Here is a 25,467-nt window from a genome sequence, read left to right on the forward strand (position 1 = left end):
CAATACGGCACTGCATTAATTTAATTGTCAATGGTGCGGGTCTGCAAAGCTGTACCCAAATAAAATTTATGTCATTTTTTTCCCACAAAAAGAGCTTTGTTTTTGTGGTATTTGATCATCACTGCATTTTGGATTTTTTTGTGCTGTAAACAAAAAAAAGACAGACAATTAACTTCCTTAGCGGTAATCCCGAGTATAGCTCGGGGTAAAATTTCTATACCAAGAGCGGTAACCCCGAGCTACACTCGGGCTTACCATGCGGCGTTCTCTGGGGGTCCCTGCAGCACTTACCTTGTCCTTCGCTCCCACGATGTGTCCCCTGCAGCGTCTCCGGCCATCTCCTCCGGCCGATGCCGGCATCCCGGCTTCTGTGTTCCGGTCCCTGTGACGTCGGGACGTACGGGCGCCGGAACCGGCGGGAAATTAGAATTTTTTAAAAAATGTCATTTTTGCTGTCATTGCTATTTCAATGCATTTCACATATATTTTGTCCCTACTGCTTTGTCCTGTGCCCTGCCTGCATGTTCTTTCTGCCTGGAAACTTAGAAAAGTCCATGGCGTCCAAAAAGCGTCCCTTTACGTCAAAAGCGGTTTTAGAACAGTGATAGTAAATCAGAACCACTTGCAGAATTGAGTGATAATGATTTGTGGGGAAATTCGTCATCAGACACTGAAAACTATTTTGCGACTTTGCTCAGCGATGTGCGAATTTGCCTCTGTATTTCAAATTTCAGTGTTTTTGGTTTGATTATATTATTGAATTAAATTTATTATTATTATATTATTATTTTTTATGATTATTTATTAAATTATAATTTATGATTTCGTGTTTCAAATTTTATCATATCTGGAATGTTTAATAGAATCTTGTTTGGACAGATTTCAGTGAGTTATTCCTAAGAATTACAGCCTACAATAAAAAACTACATATTTCCATGCAAAAAAATGGTACCGCTTTCAGCACAAAAAATTGGAAAGAATCATACTGCCGAGGGAGGTTAAACAAAAAAAAAAACACACACATATATATATATATATATATATATATATATATATATATAAATTTCTGCTATAAAACATATCCAATATTTTTTTTTTAAATCACATTTCTTCATACATTTAGGCCAAAAAGTATTCTGCTACATATTTTTAGTAAAAGAAAATCCCAATAAGCGTATATTGATTGGTTTGCGGAAAAGTTATAGCGTCTACAAACTATGGTATATATACTGAAATTTTAATGTATTTATTAATTTCTTTATACTGGTAATGGTGGCGAACAGTGACTTTAAGCAGGACTGCGATATGGCGGCGAACAATCAGACACTAGCTGACACTTTTGACATTTTGTAGGAATCAGTGACACTAATACAGTGATCAGTGCTAAAAATATGCACTGACACTGTACTAATGACACTGGTTTGGAAAGGGTTAAACATCTAGGGTGATCAAAGGTGTGCCTAGCTATGTGTTTTGTGTACTCTGTGTGCTGATTTTACTAAGGGAAGTGATGGATCTTATTCCCTGCTTTGCAGGAACACAAGAGCCATCACTTGTTTACTCAGGCAGAGCTCCGTTCTGTGTCTCTGCTCAATGATCGGTGGGTGCCGGCGGACATCCACTGCCCGGAACCTGCAGATCAGTTTCTGCTGTGAGTAATCACAACTGAAGCAGCCCACCGGCTGCACACATGCACATTCCCTAGGCGGAAGTGCACAATCATGTATATTTATGTGATTTTACACAGGAGGGCCACCCTGTAGCAGTATATCTGCTATAGGGCGGTCCTGTAGGTCTATCATCAGATACATATTTTTCATGTTAAAGCTTGGGTTCCCCCTATTTCTGATTCCATTCATGTTTATAGCTGTATAACAGGGAAAGGAAATTACATGCATGCAACTCCACTGGCATGTCTTGGGACGATCTGTAGCAAGCGGAGAAGAACATTTAGCCTATACAAACAATTTCCCCTTTGAGGATTCTTGGCCAGTTGTGTTGGTGTTCCAGATCGGATAAGTGTCAGCTCATGTCTTTGGGTACCTTAATGGGTAAGTTCATCATTTCATGTAAAATAAAAAAGTGAATTAGCTCCAGATATCCTGCTCCACCAGGATAGCAGCAATGATGCCGCTGTAAGGATCCATACAACACGCACCACAATACAGAGCCCAGAATGAATATCCACTATCATGTTTCACAAGACTGTCATAAGCCTTTAAGTGTTCTCTATATTTTGTTTCTGCTCCTCCCTTTCCTCTGGTTTAGTTAATGCTGTATAGATAGCCCACCCTTTTTCCCAGAGAGGCATTGCAGCTTCTAGCCTCATGTCATGAAGCAGGTCACATTATGATCTTTTGACCTATCGAATGTTCATTGTTGTAAGATTCTGTCAGTTTACTGAATAAACTTCACAAGATCTACAAGATGTCTTCCCGATTGAGTCGCTGACTGTGGTATTCAACTAAGATTGAAGTTATCGCTATCTCATCACAACTTAAGTTACAGAGATCACACTTTCAATGCTTAGATTGGAGAGACAGAAAATCCACCATAATGCTTGCAATGGCAGGAGCTCCATGTGACCACACTAAACAATGAGTGGCACTTCTTTCTTCTTGGACACCTTACCAGAAGAAGACTTGGATGTGTTGTTGTTCTCATTGGTCAATATGGTCTCACGGGTAAGCTGACCAGCACGTGCTTGCCATTGCAAGCATTATGATAGATATTCACCCCAGGCTGTACATTGCAGTGTATGATGTACAGAACGCTATGCCGGTAGCAAGGGCCATCAAGGTTGCTATATACAGCAGGCTCTAGAGGGATGTCCAGGCTATATGGAGTTAGCTTCCCTTTATAAAATTTCTGTGAAAAGATGAACTTACCCTTTAGGGATTTCAAAAGGTCACACATTCAATGGTTTTTGTGACTTCTATTATCTCATTAAAAAAGAAATGGCATTGATTTACTAAAGGTAAATAAGCTGTTCGCTTTGCAAGTTAGGTTAGAGAATGAACTGAATACCGATCCGCAAAGCCGATTATACAGCACACACCAAGAACCAGGGAAATGGTCAACAGAGGGAGTGACAGAATCTCTGGTGAAATGAAAGCTGATGTGACACACTGATTAGGTCTAGATTGTGCCTGATAAGGCAGTTCTATGGACCTAACACAATAGTAATAATAATAATAATAATAATAGTGTGATAGGGAAATGTGAGCAGCCCAACAATAGACAATAGTACACTGTGCTTGCTAGAGAGCTAGCTACAGTGACTGGAGACATCTTGATCTGGCCCCCTCCCCAGTCGGTGGCTAAACCTGGAGTTCAAGACACTTCCTTGCTTGCTTGCCATCATATCCAAGGTTTGCTCACCTATCCCAATGTCACTTGTGAGTACACATTTTGCTCAATAAATCTTGTTACCTATTCAAATTACACTATGGGTGTTTTCTTCTCAATAGCGATGCATTGAAGCGCTCGATTTCCATGTTTTTGAGCCCTTTCACGCATTTTGTCTTGCGTTTCTGAGCATTTTTCTGCTCAAAATGCAATTAAAAAAAAATAATAATAATAATAATAAAAAATGAATGAATGAATGAATAAATACGTAGTAAATAACATAAATAAATAACAATACAATAAATGATATATACATTTATTTCAGGTACTTATATAGCACCGTCAATTTACGCAGCGCTTTACATATATGTTGTACATTCACATCAGTCCCTAACCCTCAAGGGGTGTACAATTTAAGGTCCCTAACTTACATTCATACATACACATACTAGGGCCAATTTAGACAGGAGCCAATTAACCTCCCAGCATGTCTTTGGAGTGTGGTAGGAAACTGGAGTACCCAGAGGAAACGCACGCAGGCACAGGGAGAACATGCAAACTCCAGGCAGGTGGTGCAATGGTTGGGATTTGAACCAACGCCCCTAGTATTGTCACACGGAAGTGCTAACCATTTAGCCACTGTGCTGCCCAACATTAATTAACCCTTAACCCTAACAAAATAAATAAATCATAAATAAAATAAATTAAGCACTAATCCTAACCCCTAACCCTAACTCCTAACTCTAACCAAAAATAAATAATAAAGAATGAATTAATTAAATAAATAAAAAAAAAACCCATACCCCTAAACCCACCCTAATTTTAACCCCTAACTTTAACCCGTAACCCTAACCTCTATTGCTAACCGCTAACCTAAACCTAACCCCTAATTAGAAAAAAAAAATTTGTAACACATGTATTAGTATTTATTATTATTTATTAAATAATTAATAGTGAATTAATTAAATAATTAAATAAAAAAAAACATACCCTTAAACCCACCCTAACTGTAACCACTAACTGTAACCCATAACCCTAACGTTTAACGCTAACCCCTAACCTAAACCTAACCCCTAATTAAAAAAATGAAATAAAAAATAAATAAGTAACACATGTATTAGTATTTATTATTATGTATTAAATAAGTAATAATGATTTAATTAATTAAATAAATAAATAAAAAAAAACCCATACCCCTAAACCCACCCTAACTGTAACCCCTAACTCTAACCTGTAACCCTAACCTCTAACACTAACCCCTAACCTAAACCTAACCCCTAATTATAGAAATAAAATTAAAAATAAATAAGTAACTCATGTATTAGTATTTATTAAATAAATAATAATTATTTAATTAAATAAATAAAAAAAACATACCCCTAAACCCACCCTAACTGTAACCCCTAACTCTAACCCATAACCCTAACCTCTAACGTTAATGCCTAACCTAAATCTAACCCATAATTTAAAAAATTCAATAAAAAATAAATAAGTAACACGTGTATTAGTATTTATTATTATTTATTTTAATACATTAATAATAATAAATACATTAACCCATAACCTCTAACTCTAACCCATAACCCTAACCTCTAACCCAAATCCTAATGTAACCCTAATCCTAAACCCAGCCCTAATCCTAACAAAAAATAAAAACAAAAATAAATAAATAAAAAATAATAAAGAAAATCTAATGAAAAAGCTGAACATAGAAATAAATTATGAAACAGAATATAATTTTTATGTACAAAATTGCCAAAGCTAAAAAATGCTTTAAACAAGCTGTACAAAAGTATGCAAAAAACACTCAAAAACGTACATAAAGCACATGACAAAAAGCCTGAAAAAAAGGTTAAAAAACGCAACGCTCAGGTATGAATGCAGCCTAATATGTTATGGTGGTTACAGTGATTGGTAATGACTCACCTACATTTTCAGCCATTTATAGAAAAAAAAGGACAGCTCGCCTGCAACGTTTTTTTTTTTTTTAAAACAGCAATTTGTTTTGTATTTATTCTTGTTTTTATAGACTCTAACAAAGCTCAGCTATGAAGGAACAATATGTACTTACTGTGTGTATTGCATTACAGATCCTATATATTTATATACAGAGGGAGATTGGAGCACGGAACTTCCATGCCTGTTCTGCACTTTCATCAATGATCCATCAGCTACTTGGATTAGAGGCTAAAATGGAACTCTCTCTCTTACTCGGTAGCTATATGAATCACATTTGTTCTATAACTAAGGCTTTTTAGAGTTGTTCAGTTATTCCGATTGCATATTTTCATGCCTGAACAGCCTTCTTTTTCTGCCAGACACTCTTCTGATACCTTGAATGTTAAATGTTTAAAACCAGACACTACTTAAAACTGTGCTACAATTTTAAAGGATATAATATAAAAGTTTTATGCCTCAAATCACCCTAAATGCGAGCGCAGATAACTGCGGGACTGAATGGTGTCTATCTGAAATAGTTTTATGATGAAATGCTGTCTATACCTATTGCGGGTCCTTTATTCCCAGACATGTCCCATCAACCACTAATCCGTGTATTGGCACACTGCTGAAGTATTGGCACGCTGCTGAAGTGATTGTTTTCTGATAATGCTTGGAAAGTTAACTATGAATAGTAAAAAGTGAGGGGAACCACCTACATGGACAAAATGTTTCCATTGTACAGTATATATCTTTTAAAATGTCATTACCCTCAAAACATTTTAATTCTGAGTCCATAAAAAATCAAACTCTTAAACAATTGACCAATGTAAATGACCTTTACTAAATGTTCTAGATTATTATTATTATGCAGGATTTATACAGTGCCAATTGTTCGTGCAGAGCTTTACAACATAAAGGGGGCCAGTACAATTACAATACAGCTCAATACAGAAGGAATAGGAGGGTCCTTCTCATGGAGCTTACTATCTAAGAATGATTGGACACTATTCCTCCCATTGACACCAATGATGGGGCACTATTCTTCCCAGTTACACCAATGATGGGGCACTATTCCTCCCATTGACACCAATGATGGGGCACTATTCCTCCACTGATACGAGGCACTATTACTCCCATTGACACCAATGATGGGGCACTATTCCTCCCATTGACACCAGTGATGGTGCACTATTCCTCTACTGATACGAGGCACTATTACTCCTATTGACACCAGTGATGGGGCACTATTCTTCCCAGTTACACCAGTGATGGAGCACTATTCCTCCCATTGACACCAATGATGGAGCACTATTCCTCCACTGATACGAGGCACTATTACTCCTATTGACACCAATGATGGGGCACTATTCTTCCCAGTTACACCAGTGATGGGGCACTATTCCTCCACTGATACGAGGCACTATTAGTCCTATTGACACCAATGATGGGGCACTATTCCTCCCATTGACACCAATGATGGGGCACTATTCCTCCACTGATATGAGGCACTATTACTCCTATTGACACCAATGATGGGGCACTATTCCTAAACTGATACTAGGCATTATTACTCCTATTGACACCAATGATGGGGCACTATTCTTCCCAGTTACACCACTGATGGAGCACTATTCCTCCCATTGACACCAATGATGGGGCACTATTCCTCCACTGATACTAGGCATTATTACTCCTATTGACACCAATGATGGGGCACTATTCCTCCACTGATACTAGGTATTATTACTCCTATTGACACCAATGATGGGGCACTATTCTTCCCAGTTACACCAGTGATGGAGCACTATTCCTCCCATTGACACCAATGATGGGGCACTATTCCTCCACTGATACGAGGCACTATTACTCCCATTGACACCAATGATGGGGCACTATTCTTCTCAGTTACACCAGTGATGGAGCACTATTCCTCCCATTGACACCAATGATGGGGCACTATTCCTCCACTTATACTAGGCATTATTCCTCCCATTGACACCAATGATGGGGCACTATTCCTCCACTGATACTAAGCATTATTACTCCTATTGACACCAATGATGGGGCACTATTCTTCCCAGTTACACCAGTGATGGAGCACTATTCCTCCCACTGACACCAATGATGAAGCACTATTCCTCCCAGGAGTACCAATTATGTTATCTTATTGCTAAATCAAAATTAGTATAAAAACAGCAATTACACCCCATGGAGGAAACAGAAGGAAACCAATGCGTTTCGGGGTAAACAGAAGGAAATCCAGCGTGTATCATGCAAAATGCGTTGACTTTCCTCAGCAACCAAACCCTATGGGGGGAAACAGTTTTTATGCTATTTTGCTATACCAATAAAGATGGTCCTTTTTCAGAGTGCAAAATCTGGATATTTCCTTACATCCTAGAGACTGTGTTCAAAATGAAGCTGAGACGGAAGCTATGACAGCCTATTGTATGGGCAGCACAGTGGCTAAATGGTTAGCATTTCCGCCTGGCTGTACTGGGGTTGCTGGTTTGAATCCCAACCATGGCACCACCTGCCTGGAGTTTGCATGTTCTCCCTGTGCCTGCGTGGGTTTCCTCCGGGTAATCCGGTTTCCTCCTACACTCCAAAGACATGCTGGTAGGTTAATTGGCTCCTGTCTATATTGGCCCTAGTATGTGTATGTATGAATGTGAGTTAGGGACCTTAGATTGTACACCCCTTGAGGGTTAGGGACTGATGTGAATGTACACTATATATGTAAAGCGCTGTGAAAATTGATGGCGCTATATAAGTACCTGAAATAAATAATAATGTAGCACTATTCCTCCCAATTGTACCAAAGATGGGCCACTATTCCTCCCAGTGACACCAATGATGGGTCACTATTCCTTGCAGTGACAAGGGAAGGGAAAGTGATAGCTGAGGGGGATGATCTGCTGGAGGTGATTCAAGAACAGTTCTTAGGTGGAGCTGGGGGTAGGCTTCCCTTAATAAGTGGGTTTTCAAAGATTGCCAAAAGGCAGACAGGGTGGGGGCTGACCAGACATACTGGGGTAGGGAGTCTATCTCCTCTTTTAGTGAATGTTGTGAAAATTCACTTTGCAAAGAATTCAGAATAATATACAAGGAAAATTTAAAGAAAAAAAAACTGTATTTTTGCTTGCATCTGATTGGATGTTGGAAGTCAGCAGAGCTTCACCTCATTCACTAATCTTATGAAACATTCCTTTGCAAAGTTAAAAGTCACCTGAAAAGTGAACAGTCTATTTGCCTGTAATAAATCAACTAAGTGTCATTTTGCCCAATTGGAGCAAACAGGTTCTCTTTATACCATATCAGGGGCGGACTGGCAACTCATGGGGCCTCCCGGCAACAGGGCATCATGGGGCCCCTGTGTCCTCACTCAAACCCAAAAAAGCCTATTAAAAAGCCAATGAAAGGTACCAGGGGCATCTCATGGGGCCCCCTACTGAGCCCGGGCCCCTGGGGCAGTGCCCGAGTGCTCAAATGGTCAGTCCGCCCCTGTACTATACCTCTCTGCTACTAACACTTACACCCTGCATTCCTTTACCAACCCATTCACAAATCAGAGCCCGAAGAAACATCTGATACTCTCAGATGAGAGGGGGTGGAGCATGCAACCTTTTCCTTTCAGTGTCATTGTTCAATACCTTGTGCCTGGCAGGCTTATTGGAAAGTAAGTATAAGTATATATAATCACACACATCCAACACAAAAAGAAATTGTTAAGCCGCAAACACAAAAAAGGGATATCCCTCCTGCCAAGTACTCCTAAATGTGTCACGTTCAACTTAAATTAGTGTTGCAAATGTTCAAAATATACAAACATACCATAGACTTATGGCCATATGTAAAAAATACAAAGTGAGTTAAAAAAGTCCCAATTAAGTGTTAAAAAGTGTTGATAAATGGAAAGTTCATTCTTTCCTAATAACATAAAGTGCCACCACTCAACACCGACACCTAAAGTGGTAATGGGATACATTCTTACCAGCTCCCAAAGACCATCTTACAGTAAGAGTGGTCAGAAGCGCTTGTATGATATCATCTGGTATCAAAATACTCCCACAGCAGCCTCAATGGTAAACACCACCAATAGGCTATATATGATCCTCACAATGTAACAATCCATGTATGGCAAAAAGAGGAAGAAAGCCTCTCCATAGTGTAAAACCTTCTTCAATATATTTTTATTCAACAAAAATATACTGACATATACAGTGGTAAAACAGCATGTGCATGTAGTTACAGAGACTAAAGCCGGCATAGACACCAACTTGCTCAAACACGAAGATGTCAGTGCGTAGCTCCGTCCAACGTGTTTCGTCATCAAAGCATGTCTTCCCAGTGCATGGACTTTCTTTCACTGACTTTGTTTTTTGTACATATGGTCATAAGTTTATATTATAAAAAATGTAAAAGTGAGCGCTATCCAATCAGCAGCTAAGCACTCAAGGTACCAACATAAACCTTACAAATAGAATAGATAAAACAGTGCAGCGCTAAAAGTATGATACCAAATAAAGGACGGTATTGAATGACAGACTGCTAATAAAGTTCAATATAAATGACAGTCTATGTGACTATAAAGTGCCAGGTGACTGGTTAAAACTCGATGGTGGTGCTCTGTGAAAAATGGCAGAATTAAGCACTCACCAAATGCGTAATAATTATACGCATTAAGTATCACATCCAGAGGTTTCCACATCAGATATAGGTCTGGTCAGGGCTTAGGTGATCCTATCTCAGGGTGGTAGACAGCAAATGCCCAGGTAACAAATTACTCGGATCCAGGTAACCAGAGGTCCCTTTAAGGGATGGGTAGAAGAGGCTGCCTGCTTACAGGATAACTTCCTTCTCTGGGTAAGGCAACTGGATCACAAAAAACGGGCTCGTTGACACGTGTTTAAACACGTTGTCATGTGACAAGCATTTTTTCATCCTTTTGATCCCTCGGAAGCAGTCATGATTGGGTGACGAAACGTGTCAAGGGTGTGGCCGTGATGTCATCGTGTAGAGGAACCAGAAGTCAGCCATCTTGGTGAGGTATCTGAAGCCATTATCCACTTTCAGCTCTCTAGACAGGACTTGTTTGATCCCCAGGCCGAGAGCTCTGGCTACAGGTCCCAGGTGGATTTAATTGCCCGCGCAACACATTTTATTTAAGAGGCTAATTGGAAAGGTCTGAATATTGTCATGTGGGGGGTGGGGTGGGAAGGACCTTAGCTTCCAAATTCCCACAAAGCCAGGAAGTATGTATTCCCCATTTTATAATTTATTGGCAGATCCATGAACATAAAGACATACAAGCAGGTCTGGTCCTTGAGAACTTCTTAATAATTATAATATTCTTATGAACTCAGCTATGGCAGATCAGGTAAGTCTAGCTCCTGGTCAATATGCCAAAATACAAATGATTCAAAGTATTGCTGTCTGGCTCACATACAGTAGTGGGTTTTTTCCATATTACATTTACGTGCAGAGACCATGGGGGTTTATTTACTAAATCCGGAAAGTGCAAAAATCAGGCTTGCTTCTGCATAGAAATCAATCAACTTCCAGGATTTATTGCCAAAGCCTAACTGAACAGGCTGAGGTTAGAAGCTGATTGGATTCTAGGCAGAAGTAAGCCTGATTTTGCACTCTCCAGTAAATAAACTGCATGGGGTCTACTTGTAAATGTTTTCACCCAATAACCACACAACTTTTACCCAGGTTTCACACATTTGTAATTGGATTCCACTGAAAAATGTGTGAATGCTTGGTGACAACTTTCTAGAATGTTGCTTTGAAATAAAACATAATTTTAAAAAATTATATATAATATATGTGAAAAAACTGTGATTTAGAGTCACATTATTTTATGGGAATGATTCATCTGTAAGTCTAAAATAGCATAGAAAAGTTTTACTAAATGGTGTGCATAAATGTGTCACTTTCAAGATAAAAAGCACATGATTCATGCGTTATATATGAAATATTTTTGTGCTTATAGACAAATTGCTGCTTTGAGAAAATGATTTATTTTCTACGAAAGCTTTGCTTATATTATATTAATATGTTGCTTATTGGTTTATTTGTGAAAGCTTCTATGCTGTTTATTGAGCCTCTTTGGCATCCACCAATAGATAGACAACTTCTTATATTCTGCCAAAGCACCACTGTTGGATCCCTATTTCCCACTGAATATGTTCTAGGCTCTGGAAGGTGCAATTGCAATTGCTAATTGAGAATTGTCTCAAGAAAAAATAGTTCCACTACCATCTTTACACCCAGTACTTGCTTATTCTATGCTAGAAATTGTAGCCCATCGCTTCCCATTTTGTAAGCTGCACTTTGACCTGATGTATTGACAAGATGGGATCTCCTAGATTGTAAGCTCTAACCAGCAGGACCCTCTGTTTCCTCTTGTACCAAATTGTATTGTAACTGCAATGTCTACCTTCATTTTGTAAAGTGCTGAGCAAACTGTTGGTGCTATATAAATCCTGTATAATAATAATAATAATAATAATAATCAATAGGCCTAGTGTAAGTGACTGAGCAAATATTAATGCATTCATAATTAATTAAAAGAAATTAAAGATGGAAGTTCATCAATGGAGCCTGTAGGCACAAGACAACAACCCTTTACTATGATCACCTTTGTTACACAGAGCACTGCTTCTAGACTTGCTCAAGATAATGTGGCTGTGTTCGGCTGATGATGGGAAAATTGATGATCAATAGATATACAATAAAAAACTGCCTCTTGACTTCTGCCGACTAGTGGAAGAAGTCTACTGTGCCTACATGAGGCAAATGTTGCTCTAGATCAGTGGTCAGTGCGGCCCTTTACTTGCCTGTATGTGGCCCTTGGGGAACTATTCCTCACATTGATACAAGGCATTATTCCTTTCACAGACATCAATGATGGAGCCCTACTCCTTCCACTGATACCAGTTAGGCATTTTTCTTTCCACTGACACCAATGGTCAAACCCTACTCCTTCCACTGACACCAGTAATGGGGCACTATCCATTCCACCGACACCAATGATGGGGAACTATTCTTCCACTGACACCAATGATGAAACCGTACTCCTTCCACTGACATCAGTAGTGGGGCACTATTCATTCCACTGACACCAATGATGGAGAACTATTCCTTCCACTGACACCAATGATGAAACCCTACTTCTTCCACCGACACCAGTAATGGGGCACTACTCTTTCTACCAACACCAGTGACAGGGAGCTAATTCATCCACCACTACAAATGATTGGGGAAATATTCCATCCAGTGAAACCAATCATGAAACATTGTCTACTCCTACTGACACTAGGGCATTTTATTCTCCAACAATGGCCTTCCTAAAGTCTGATGGATAGTAAACTGGCCCTTTGTTTAGAAAGTTTAGAGACCTCTATTCTAGATGAATGACATCTCATGCCCCTGGTAAAATTCAGGCCACAACCTCTTCCAAGCATATCACATTCCGGTGGTCCCTCAACTCAAGCTGTATATGAGACAGGCAGCTAAACACACATATGAGATACACAATGCCAATCCCAAAAGATTTGTAGTTGTGTGCAGGTGGGTGTGTAGTCCACACAGACCCACCAGAAAGCAAACATAGCGACCAGATCTTTACTAAAGCAGCAGTTATAAGTCTAGGTCAGAACAACAGCTTGCGGACTGGTAAATGAAGCAACAGCAGGGGGCACTATTACTTTACGCTCACTTTTAGCTCTTCAACATGCTCAGTGCCAGCACATGTGCACTGCAGTGGATCCTGATTGGCTGCCAGTACTGTTCCTCCCTTCCCCAGGCTGCTGCTAGAAAGAGGTTTGCTGAAGACATATCAAAACAAACCCAGACATGTATAATAGTTTCATTTAAAGCCCTTCAAAGCTGAAGAGCAGAAAGAACACCGACCACAAAGTGACTTGAATCCTGAATCTTAAGATCTGAAGTCAGAAGCCTTATCCATTGGGCCACACAGTCTGCCTCTCCACATGACCTAAGGGATAAGGCATCTGGCTTCGGATGAGAAGATTTGGGGTTCAAGTCCCTTTGTGGTCAGTGTTCATTCTGTTCTTCATTCAAAGCCCACTTTTTTTTCCAGCGCAAACAACTGTATTTGCAATCACTGAGAAGTGTCCTTTGTGTCACTGGCTGCTCTCTTAGTTGCTCCCCACACCCCTGTAATCATAATTTTCCAATGCACATTCAACGTAACGTCCCTTGTGAGGATTTAAAAAAAGGTGACTAAACTTAGGATTTAAAAAAATTAATAGTATGGTAAATAATTACATAAAGGTATGAAATACTGTTGTTGCAGGATTTTTTTCTTGTTTTTTTTATTTTTAGACCTCCGAACATCAATACAGGTCTGAAACTGGCAGATAACCAAACGCCTACCAAAAGCTATATTTTAACCACCCATACAGGGGGCCAGATTAGATCAAATCTGACAGCATGGGTATACCACGTCTGTTGTAATAGGGATTTGTTTGTGTAACTAGACACAGTTGAGGCCGACTTACAGTATTCATAACAAATATGTTCCTATTTGAATAACATAATTATTAGGTATCATAATTTTTTTTCATAGTATATGCTTCTCTAAAGAAGAGCCCGAAGTGAAAAAGTGAACAAAATATAATATTTAGGTTTTCAAATTCAAATAGTTTTACTTTTCGAATAGAAGTTTCAGCTTTTAAATGTCTTTTCTATGGCTCTAGGGCTCTTCTCTAGGAAGCACTTTTCATGAGCCAATCAGTAAACCTCTGAGATATTACGCATTTATAGAGAGATTCCTGATTAAGAGACAACGATTTCTTATTTCAAATTGGAGTTGCTACTTTGTGTTTGCTTGTGTCAAGTAATCCATTGATGAAAGAAGCTTTTCACACATGCAACAGTAAAATAACTAAAATAACTGAACAAAGCTGATTTTTCATTTCATCATATTTATTTTCAGAACTGGGCCCCCCACCTGATGCATTTCAACCTCTATCAGAACTTTTCTTTTAGCCTCTATAGCAGGAGTCTCCAAACTTTCTAAACAAAGAGCCAATTTACTGTCCGGATAGGGGGCCAGATTGCGGCCAGTGGTGGTATAAAATGGCCTGGGTCCCTGCATCAGTGAGATGAAACTTTGCCTCAGGGTTAGTAGTCAGTTACATAGGGGTTTATTTACTAAAGCTGGAGAGTCCAAAATCAGACTCCCTTCTGCATAGAAACCAATCAGCTTCTAACCTCTACTTGTTCAGTGAAGCTTTGGCAATGAAACCTGGAAGCTGATTGGTTTCTATGCAGAAGGGAGTCTGATTTTGGACTCTCCAGCTTTAGTAAATAAACCCCATAATGTCTGAGGTCAGTAGGAGGAGGAATTGTGGCCCATAATTGGTATTACTGGGAAGAACAGTACCCCACCAGAAGAAATAGTGCCTTATTGTTGGTGTCAGTGTGAGGAATAGTGCCCCATCATTAGTGCCAGTGGCAGGAATTATACCCCACTGTTGGTGTCAGTGGAAGGAATAGTGCCTCAAGGGCCAGATAAAGGCTAGCAAAGGGCCACATCCAGCCCCCCGGCCACAGTTTGGAGATTGCTGCTCTATAGCTAGGTCCTCAGCTAGGGTGAAAAGAGTCAAGGAGTATTTCGGAAGATGCAACAAACACTGAACAGTAGGGTTTCCTGATCACAGATGGCCTATGCTTGGAGTATTCGAGTGTTCTGGATAATTTTTAGATACGGTACACATAGTTGGTAAAAGAAGCCGAGTACCAACTAAAGTAGTATCCCTCTTGTGGCAAAGTAAAACAACTTAATTAGATGCACGTTTAGAGAAAAATACAACATTTTGATGAGGTTTTTATGATTTGTTTTTCCTACACCAGTGTTTCTGAAGCATGTCATTAAGTCCCAGCAACATTTCATGCGCTTTGGATTACAACACTGGTAAGTCCACTGCATTGCTGTATCATTGGTTACTGTATGTATATGTGAGGTTACACACTGTTGGTGGGACTAAAGGAAATCTTTGCAAAAATTATGTTTTACATGTTACTTCAAGTCTGAATCAAAGTTTTTCAGCACCATATAACATTTTTATAATATATAGAAAGTATTTGCGAGCGCAGGTTAAATGTACGAGCAGCTAGCATATAAAGACAAACCTCTGCACCTCCAATAGACAATAAAAATAATAAATATGCAGCGCTAGAAAAACGACATCAGATACACAAAAATAGTATTGCTAAAACTAAATACATATATAGTAAGCACTGCTAAGGCGTATAGATAGTGAAATGAAGATTACGTTTTATTGTGACGTTACAATGTGTCAATGAAGCATAGAGTTGAGTGACAAAAGTGAATACTTTAATCAACTTATATAACAGTCCATAAACGGGGGTGATCCGTGCTCCATGCTGGTAACTTCAGGTGCCAATGAGACTATGCACTTACTAGAAGCGCATAATATATGCGCAAAAATTATCCTTTATAGGTACATCTGGGTCTGGTCTAGGGCTGCGGGGTCATCAGGTTCAATGTGGACACATGGGATGATACTGCTCACACACAAGGGTCACACTCCGCTCACATAACCATCAGAACAGCTCCAGGTAATACTCCAGGTCCAAATGAGGTTCCACCTTGTAAGGCTCGAAATAACCAAGCCAAGATAGGTACTAATAGTGTAGGGGTCCCCTTTGACAACGAGTTGGTGTACGAAACGCATCAGGGAGCCCACCGGAGTAACGTCACGCCGCACACGGCCGCGAGCAAGGCCGGCGGCCATCTTTGTACAGTATACCTATACCACATGTAAGTTTTACCTGTATCCATTTGGAGTGTTCATTTACCATTGAATAAAGACATACTACACTATTAGTACCTATCTGTTCCCTGGCTTGGTACTAGTAGTGTAGTATGTCTTTATTCAATGGTAAATGAACACTCTAAATGGAAACAGGTAAAACTCACATGTGGTATAGGTATACTGTACAAAGATGGCCGCCGGCCTTGCTCGCGGCCGTTTGTGGCGTGACGTTACTCCGGTGGGCTCACTGATGGGTTTCGTGCAGGTAAAACTCACATGTGGTATAGGTATACTGTACAAAGATGGCCGCCGGCCTTGCTCGCGGCCGTTTTCGACGTGACGTTACTCCGGTGGGCTCTCTGATGCGTTTTGTGCACCAGCACGTTGTCAAAGGGGACCCCTACACTATTAGTACCTATCTTGGCTTGGTTTTTTCGAGCCTTACAAGGTGGAACCTCATCTGGACCTGGAGTATTACCTTGAGCTGTTCTGATGGTTATGTGAGCGCAGTGTGACCCTTGTGTGTGAGCAGTATCATCCCATGTGTCCACATTGAGCCTGATGACCCCGCAGCCCTTGACCAGACCCAGATGTAGCTATAAAGGATCATTTTTGTGCATATATTATGCGCTTCTGGTAAGTGCATAGTCTCATTGGCTCACCGCACCTGAAGTTACCAGCACGGAGCACAGATCACCCCGTTTATAGACTGTTATATAAGTTGATTGAAGTATTCATTTTTGTCACTCAACTCTATGCTTCATTGACGCATTGTAACGTCATAATAAGACGTAATCTTCATTTCACTATCTATATAAGATTTTTAGTCTTGTTTCCATTATTTAAAAGAGTCACATTCCATATTTAAAAAAAGAAATTACAATATTGCTCTATTTAAAGAGTACTTCCAATCTTTGGCTAGTTAAACATAGTTACATTGGTTCAACTTGATCCATTGTAATTATGTATATGACATACCAGGCTGATGCTGCTGGAAAGCTTCCAGCTTCCAGTGTCCTTGACCAGGTATGTAATTTACATCAGGGCTGGATTTAGGAGGGTACTGGGGTGGGATGAGCCCCCCCCCCAGCTTTTAGTCTCCCCCCTCCAGATCTCTGAGAGTGCATCCACTGATCTATGAGCTAGTATAATGGTTTCAATTGATTTAAGGGAACACTCTGATGAAGACAGTTGATATAAGGTAGCACTCTAATTGGGACAATCCATGTACAGAGGCACTGTGATTGGACTTACCTGATGGAAGGGGGCATGCTGTTTGAGACAATCCATGCATGGGAGTGGTGTGACGGAGATACCTGATGTAAAGGGGCCCTCTCATCGGAACACCTGATGTAAGGGGGCACTCTGATGGAGACTCCTGATGTAAGGTGGCACTTTGATGGGGACAGCTGATGTAAGGGACATTCTGATGAGAACAGCTGATGTAATGGGACACTCTGATGGGGGCACCTGATGTAAGGGGGCACTCTAATGGGGACACCTGATGTAAGGAGACACTCTGATGGGAACACCTGATGTAAAAGGGCACTCTGGTGTGGACCCGGATGTAAGAGGGCACTCTGATAGGGACTCTGATGTAAGCGAGGACTCTGATGTAAGTGGGGACCCGGATGTAAGGGGGCTCTGATATGGACCTTGATGTAAAGGGAAACACTTATGGGGATGCTGAAGTAAGGTGGCACACTAATGGCGACCATGATGTAAAGGGGTGAAGAGTACTCATGATATAAAGATAGACTCTGATAGGGAAACCTAATATAATGGGGCACAGGTTCTATTTAATCACCCTAATCTAATGACAGCCTAATACATACTAGTGTTTTCCAAGTCTTGACAGTGTCTGACAGACTGGTCATGGCTCACAAACAGTGTTGACATTGTGCCTCTTGACTTTTTTGCTGCCCCCCCCCCCCCCCCCCAGATCAGATCAGGCTAGATCCAGCCCTGATATGCATAGTTATATTGGTCCAAGCTGGAAAATGTAACTATGTATAACATGCCAATGCCTGCAATTATTCTTTAAATGCAAGGTATTTACTTATTATGAGTTTCTAAGAAATCCAAAAAGAAGTTGTCAATTCTTCATTTTACGACAGTGAGCATATGCATGCAACTCATTCCATTAGTTTGTCAGTGGTCAACTGTGAGTCTAGATCTGATGGTTTAAAGCATTAAACGCAAGGTATGCAGCCACCTGTCAACCTGAATATAGTTTGGTACTTTTTTGTTGGTAGAAGATATGAAAACAATGGCATCTATGGAATGGGGTATCTTGAGAAATAAGAATATTATCTTTAGGCTAAGAGGCAGAAGATACGTGAACTCACATTGTATTGTTCAGATTGATCCAGCAAAGCAGTCTGCTAACCAAAGTAAAAATATAATGTAAAGAATGACCTTACCTCCTTTAGACAGCCCATGAAGTTGTTGCTGACTGGTGAGCCCGGAAGATCAGCTGTGCTGGGGCTGCCTCCAACATAGAAAAAGTCATCTGAACCCAACATGGTGTAGTCTTCTTGTGTGTAGCCTGTTGTGGTCAGAATCCCATCCACTGATATTGTTACCTACATAACAAAGCACAGGGAAAGGACACGCTATACTCAGACCTAAATACTGCAGTTCTGGGATGTGCCTGATTTGAAACCTAGTTTGGAAATCCATTTTCATGTCTGTTTGAAGTTTGGTCTTAGTTTTCTAGAATTCATCTTCCCCTAAAAAGGATCTAATCTACTGTATTTCAGCTGTTGTCTGATTAATGAGCTAGTGTCAGTATTGTCCCTACAGCAACTGAACAGTTATTTAGCAGACACAAAAATGGTGTTAGTAAAATGCTTTCTAGGTTAGTTCAGCTGTTGTACGTATTAGTAAGTTTAGTAGTCTGTCATTGACTAGTTAAAACATGCGTTTGTGGGAGGGGGGGACATAAATGACGCAAGCGGTATTAAGCACCACCACTATTTGCACTGGATAACAAATGAGCAGCAGCGAAAAAAGCACATGCAAAACGTAACATAAAACGCAAAATAATCCAAGTGTAAAGCGCACTCTAGTGTGCCCGTGCAAAAACACACTACAGACCAGAAACAAGGACAAAGGAAAAAGAAACATATAACCAATCTGCTTGTGATGGAGAAAGATGTATGGATGTACCATAACACTGCAAGTCAAGCGTCCATGCCATGCTATATGGATGGTTAGAATCTGGCTGCGCCAGAAGCCACATGGGCCAGCCAAAGGTTAGCTTTATTTTTTGTTAATTACGGCTTGATGCAAAAGGTAGTAAAGTTAATGATGCCCCTATGTGTGAGTAAAACATAAAATAAAATAAAAAAAAATAAAAAAAATAGAAAGAAATAGAAAAAAAAATTAAATTTGATAGGGACAGGTAGAACTAAAGAGGTCAACAACAGATGAAAAGAAGGAGTTGAAAGTAAGCAGAAGAGTACCAACCGCAGTTCCTCTTTTGTAATGATGTCTACAGTTAAAAGAAAGAAAGAAAAACACACGGCAAACCCAAAATAAGAAACAATTAGAATGATATCTACCGAACAATGTAGTTTGTTTACCATAGCGTGTCCAATGCCTGAGTGCTTTGTGGAGAAGGGGGGAGAAAGGAAATTAAAAACTGTGAACATAATAACGATTGTTACTTAAAAAAATAAGATGGTCACTACCATGTTAGTACATTTTTTGATTCAGGTAACGGTTAGTAGAATGACACATTCCATGAGTGACATGTTAGTTATTAAGCATGTTAGTAACATAGAAAAAAAGGGCAAAAAAATTTTACAAGAAAAAAGCAGACTAACAAGTAGGCCTCCAAAGAGGCAACCACGATAATATTTGTCCTGCAAATATATTTCATAACTTATCAGCTCTGTACTGAACAAAAACGGACACATGGTCGCCATCCCCCATATTTTTTAACCTATATACATCTGACAGACATTAAAAATGGCTAAAGTATCAAAATGGCCACATCCTGGAAAATATGGCTCCTTTTCAGATTTTTTTTTTAATTCAGAAATGAGTTTACATTCCCCTACTACTGAAATTACAGCTCTCAAGGAATCCTCCTCAACTTCAAAACTTCTTTCGGTCATACTGATGGGCTTTTGGGGTCACAGATTACTGCAATGAAACAAAGCAAAGAAGATCCTGACACATATAATGAGTTGAATGGGTTTCTGCAACTGCCTTGTAAAACATGCACCAGCTTGGCTATACAGTCTCCATTTATTAGTATTAATTTTATATTTCAAAATTTAAATTTGTTTTTGATTTTATTTTTGCAACTAACCGCATGAGCAAAGGCAAATCTAGAAAGTGGGCATTTAGTGGCTTGCCAATTCATATTAAATAAATAAATAAATATATATATATATATATATATATATAAAAAATATATATATATAAATATATATATATATATATATATATCAAATTAGACATTAACAGTTTTTTAAATGTTTAAATAGATACTGGTTGAAATCTGATGATTATGATGATTATTGAGAAAACAAAAGCAAAATATTATAAGGGTTGTTTTTACAGCTGAATTCCAGGAATTCAGCAACTTTGTAAAAAGTGAAGGCATACCATAGGTTAAGTACAGCAAGGTGCATGACAACTCCTGGACTTATCTTGGTTACAGTATTTATATCTAATAAGGTTTATTGAGCTCGGAAAAATACATTCAGGCTGTAAAAGGAGACAAGCACACACAGCAGGTATGCTGTCCATTCACAGAAGCCTTTGTATTTTGTGAATGAGTTCACATAATACAAAGGCTTCTGTGACTGGACAAGAGAAGAGGAGGGGCATAGCATCTGTATGTGACTCTACACTAGAAAGAGTTGAGGCAGAGTGCCCAGCATTGTAACTCCAGATATCTTCCTTCCACTATCTTCCTGGAGCACAATAAATCTGTCAAATGTAAATAATAGAGATGAGTCCAAGAGGCAGCAGGCACCTTGCTGGACTTAACTCATAGTATGCCTGCATATTTTACAAGGTTACTAAATTCCTGGAGTTCAGCTTTAACAAGCAGAAGAAGATCGGTGAACTGGACGTCTATAGGTTCTGTTAAATTCTTCATCAAATCCTTTAGATGTCCTGCTCACCAATGTAAGCACACGTTCATTGCATATTTGACACCCTGAAAATTGGGATTTTAGTTTTCATCTTCATATGCTCTCTGCATCCGCCACTGGAAATGCTAATTATTACAGTAAAGAAAGAAGTGTAAATGGCAAATCAAATCTAGGCGTGGCATGTGCCGGAATCCGGCCTCTTTTTAATAAAGATGCACCTATAAAGTGTTTAGAATACAAATATCCTATTCCTGTTTTTGAACAGGAAATGAGACAAAGTAAAATGTATCTGTTTTACTCTAAGAAAACAATCCTTTCAGTTTTAGCTGCATGGCTATTTTTTTTTTGTGAGACCATGAGACTTATTTTTTTAAATATTTTAAAATAGTACCTTTCTCACTAGTCTGAATGAACCCTAAATATCAGGTCTGAAAAAATAAAAAAAATATTTCCCTGAACCTGAAATGATATTTGAAATGAGCACAGACTGAGATAAAAAAAATTAACTTTTGAATAAATTAGTCCACTAAATTTCAGTAGGGTGCATTTGTTTCTTTCTATTTTCATGATAAAAATTATTATAAATCATAATTTGCATTATATCAATGATTATAAATTATTGTATTTTAAGGATGCCCAAAATATTTAAGAATGTTACCCAACAGTGTAACCCATGGTTTTTAAAGGATTAACACAGAAAGTCTTTGGCTTTTAAAGAGTAACTCCACTTTTGTGAGAAAAAAAAAATAATTCTGAGTGATCTATGCACATTGCAGGGATTTCAACAAACTTTGCTGCAGATTACTGCCTTTTGTTATTCTGAAGAAAGAGCCCATAATGTTTATGTGCACAGTGAATGTGAATAGGAGTGATCGTATAATTATCAATCAGCTGCTGCACTTGCAAAGACCTAATAAGGAAAGTGGCAGGGTCTGCATCCCTTTAAATATGATTTCCCTTTGGGAAATCAGACTTGCATCTTAGTGCAGACTTCTGGGAAAATCAGTGAGCCAATCACACAAGCTGGAAATGACATTTTAGGGGGGTGTTCTGTACACCATCCAGGTAGCCATGTTGCATTGCTTTTTACAGAAAATTACAGCGCTGCAGATTTAAAACGAAAGGTCATATTTAATACCATTCAATTACAGTATGACTTCTGTCACCATTGTAAGCTATATTATATTTTTATTTATTAGTTTTTTTTTACCACACTAGTGGAGCTACCCTTTAAATCTTAGGGGGGGGGGGCTTGTATACTATTGCATTTTTTTTAGTTTTTTTCTATATTTACATCTGTTATTCATAACAATAAATATCATAAATAAGGATTTACAGCATAAATAATAAATATCAATGCCAAAAACCCCAGAGAAATTAGAGTACACTGCAACCATACCCTATACATCTGCCTATCGATAAATCCAGTCAAAATGTCTTCTTAGTTTTGAAAACAGTGAGAAAGCAGGGGAGAGCTGTTTCTACAAATATTTTATTGCTGTCTGTGACAATGGGAGGAATTTTTCTCTTTTTTTTTTTTTACTGCTGTGACACCAGGAAAACAGAAGAAAGGAGAGGGTCAGGGACAGTCAACATACATAAAGGCACAGACAGCACTACGAACTTGCACATAGACATTAGCCTTTAGGCATTCTACAAATAAAAGTGTTAAAAAACAAAAAAAAAAAAAAACTTTTGCTCAAAATGGGCTTAAATAAGTTTGCCTTGTTATTTCCTATTTTATCCTCACTGTTTGCTTTTTTGCTGATAACACAGTGTTTAGAACATCACCAGTCAATATAAAATTTTTGTAGACCAATTCATCAAAGTTGTTTTTAATTCAAAAATGTTCTTGCATGCGTATAGCACACTGCGCACTTTTCCCTTACTGCTCAAGTTATAATTTTTTGCTTACATAGTTATGCAGCACTACATGTAAGGATCCTTCTTTCACAGCAGGGTAGTCCTAATCCTGTTCTTTTACATTGTTACTCTGTGTAAGGAAAGGAATGATTTGTAGCATTCATGAATTATCGAAACCTTTGGGGGCTACTAGAGAACCTAAGCTGGCAGGCAGGGTGTACTGCTGAAAAAAAAAAAAAAAAATCGATCCAGCTGATGCCAGGAATGATAACAGACAAGAAAATGGCACCCTGCTGATATCTTGGGAGTGATTTATTTTCTTTATATTTTTATACCACTAAGCAAGTTAATATTTTATACCTTAGGCTTACCAAAACAAATTCTGGGGATTTTTTTTTTTAAACAGACCCATAAAGATTTTTTTTTTCCCTTGGATAAAAAGAAAAGTATACTTGCAGTTTAGAAAGTTAGCTTTTGTTAGATGAGACTTTCGTGTTAGTTATTTTGCATGTGTGATATCTAAAATTACTAATTTATGAGGTGTATAAGTATAAATGGACAAGTAAAAAAGTATTGTAAGCACTAAAATAAATAACATTATTTTTCAGCTATATTTCCTAATTTTGTGCATTTTTTAAGACAGACTATAACGATTTTTTTTTCCTTGGGTAAAAAGAAAAGTATACTTGCATTTTAGAAAGTTAGCTTTTGTTAGATAATACTTTCGCATTAGTTACTTTGTATGCATGAAATCTAACATTTCTAATATATGAGCTGCACAACTGAAAATCATTAAAGCACTGAAATAAATGACATTATTTTCCAGCTATATTTCTAAATGGTAACAAAAACTGTAAAATATAATTATTTTTAGTTGCACATGAAAACCATACATTGGAAACAGTGTTGATAGATATCCTACATTATACAAAAATGTCAAAACTGAATCCACTGGTGATTTAGAAAGTCCACCCAATATCAATACAGGGACTTTAAAACAATTTTTTTTTAAATAAGCTCATTTGTGTATATATGGTTAATTGGGTACTTAGTTAAAAAAAAATTGAAAAAATTCCTGAGAATAATTAGGCAAATCATCACACCACATCCCAAAAAGGTCATACATAAGAAATAATAACAATATGGTAAAGGAACTTTAACACTGGGTGGTTCCTCTACAAATGAATGGTTCGACATCCAAAAAATTATAGAAAACAAAGTCCCGGGCTGAACTTTGCACTCATAAATATCTGGAAAAATAGAAAATCTGCTCCTCCAGCATGAGTATGGCATTCATGTCCTGAAGAGTGGTTTTTGTATCTGTTTTGACAAACATTTGTGGTTGTAAAGTTTGGGCCTGAGACTTTGGGAGCCTTGATTTCCCATGTACGCACTTAACCTATGTTGTTCTCTAACTTATTTATATCCTGACTGGACTGCTTTGGTTTGAAATTTCTGTCTTTTGGGGGGGTCTTCCTTGCTCAGATGCTACTCATCGGCAGATGCACTCCACCAAGACATGTATGTTGGCCTTGTCGTCTATTGTACTGGATGCATAATGCGACCACCCATCTCCTAAAGAATCTGTATTGCAAAGAATGTGGAGGTTTGGGGGTCGTCTTTATCAAGACACCAGTTTCTAGGATATTATGGTATGATACATATGAATATCCGAGACAGCACAGTGGCTAAATGGTTAGCACTTCTGCCTGGCAGTACTAAGGTCGTTGGTTTGAATCCCAACCATGGCACCACCTGCCTGGAGTTTGCGTGTTGTGCCTGTTTGGATTTCTGCCAGGTACTCCATTTTCCTCCCACACTCCAAAGACATAAGTTAATTGGTCCTGTCTAAATTGTCCCTAGTATGTGTATGAATGTGAGTTAGGGACCTTAGATTGTACGCCCCTTGAGGGTTAGGGACTGATGTGAATGTACAATATATGTAAAGTGCTGTGTACATTCACAGCGCTATACAAGTACCTGTGATAATATTAATAGTCTGAGACAACATTATCTCTGGGTCTTGAGGCTACCTCCACTTTCGGTGTTAACCATCTCATTTATTTTAAAAAAACAAATCAGATTCTGCCCTTTTTTTTGTTTTATATAAATTTTGTTTTATATATTTTTTCGGGATATTGAACAGTTCATTTGTTGAGGAACCACGCCTTGAAAGTCCCTTTAAAAATTTTTTTTTTTGTTTTGTAAAAAATATATTAAAAAAAGGAGGAAAAAAGCAAAAACTGTGAGAATAGTGTATCAGATTTGTATTTGAATCCACAAACTGTTGATTCAAAATCAGTTCTAAACTCTAAGGTAACCTTATTACAACTATATTTAAAAGCATGCTGTACTAAGCAACACTAAGCATAATAGTTCAGTTTTTG

At 38.6% G+C, this 25,467-nt stretch overlaps 1 protein-coding gene across 15 annotated transcripts in view; it reads right to left on the reverse strand.

The window, feature by feature from the left end:
• Positions 1 to 25,467, reverse strand: part of NRXN1 (neurexin 1) — a 2,017,115-nt gene that overhangs the window by 1,184,588 nt on the left and 807,060 nt on the right. For 10 of the 15 annotated variants that reach the window (XM_089676450.1, XM_089676452.1, XM_089676451.1 and 7 more), the window contains 2 exons: positions 19,691 to 19,714; positions 18,527 to 18,688 (listed from right to left, as the gene is read on the reverse strand). In XM_089676450.1, the coding sequence (XP_089532576.1) occupies positions 18,527 to 18,688; positions 19,691 to 19,714 (186 nt within the window). The remainder of the gene's footprint in view (positions 1 to 18,526; positions 18,689 to 19,690; positions 19,715 to 25,467) is intronic. The other 5 variants (XM_089676454.1, XM_089676460.1, XM_089676455.1 and 2 more) reach the window with 1 other exon arrangement.

The sequence above is a fragment of the Staurois parvus genome, unplaced genomic scaffold, assembly GCF_062004578.1.
Source record: "Staurois parvus isolate SC_StPar_1 unplaced genomic scaffold, SC_StPar_1.0 ptg000169l, whole genome shotgun sequence".
Lineage (NCBI taxonomy): Eukaryota > Metazoa > Chordata > Amphibia > Anura > Ranidae > Staurois > Staurois parvus.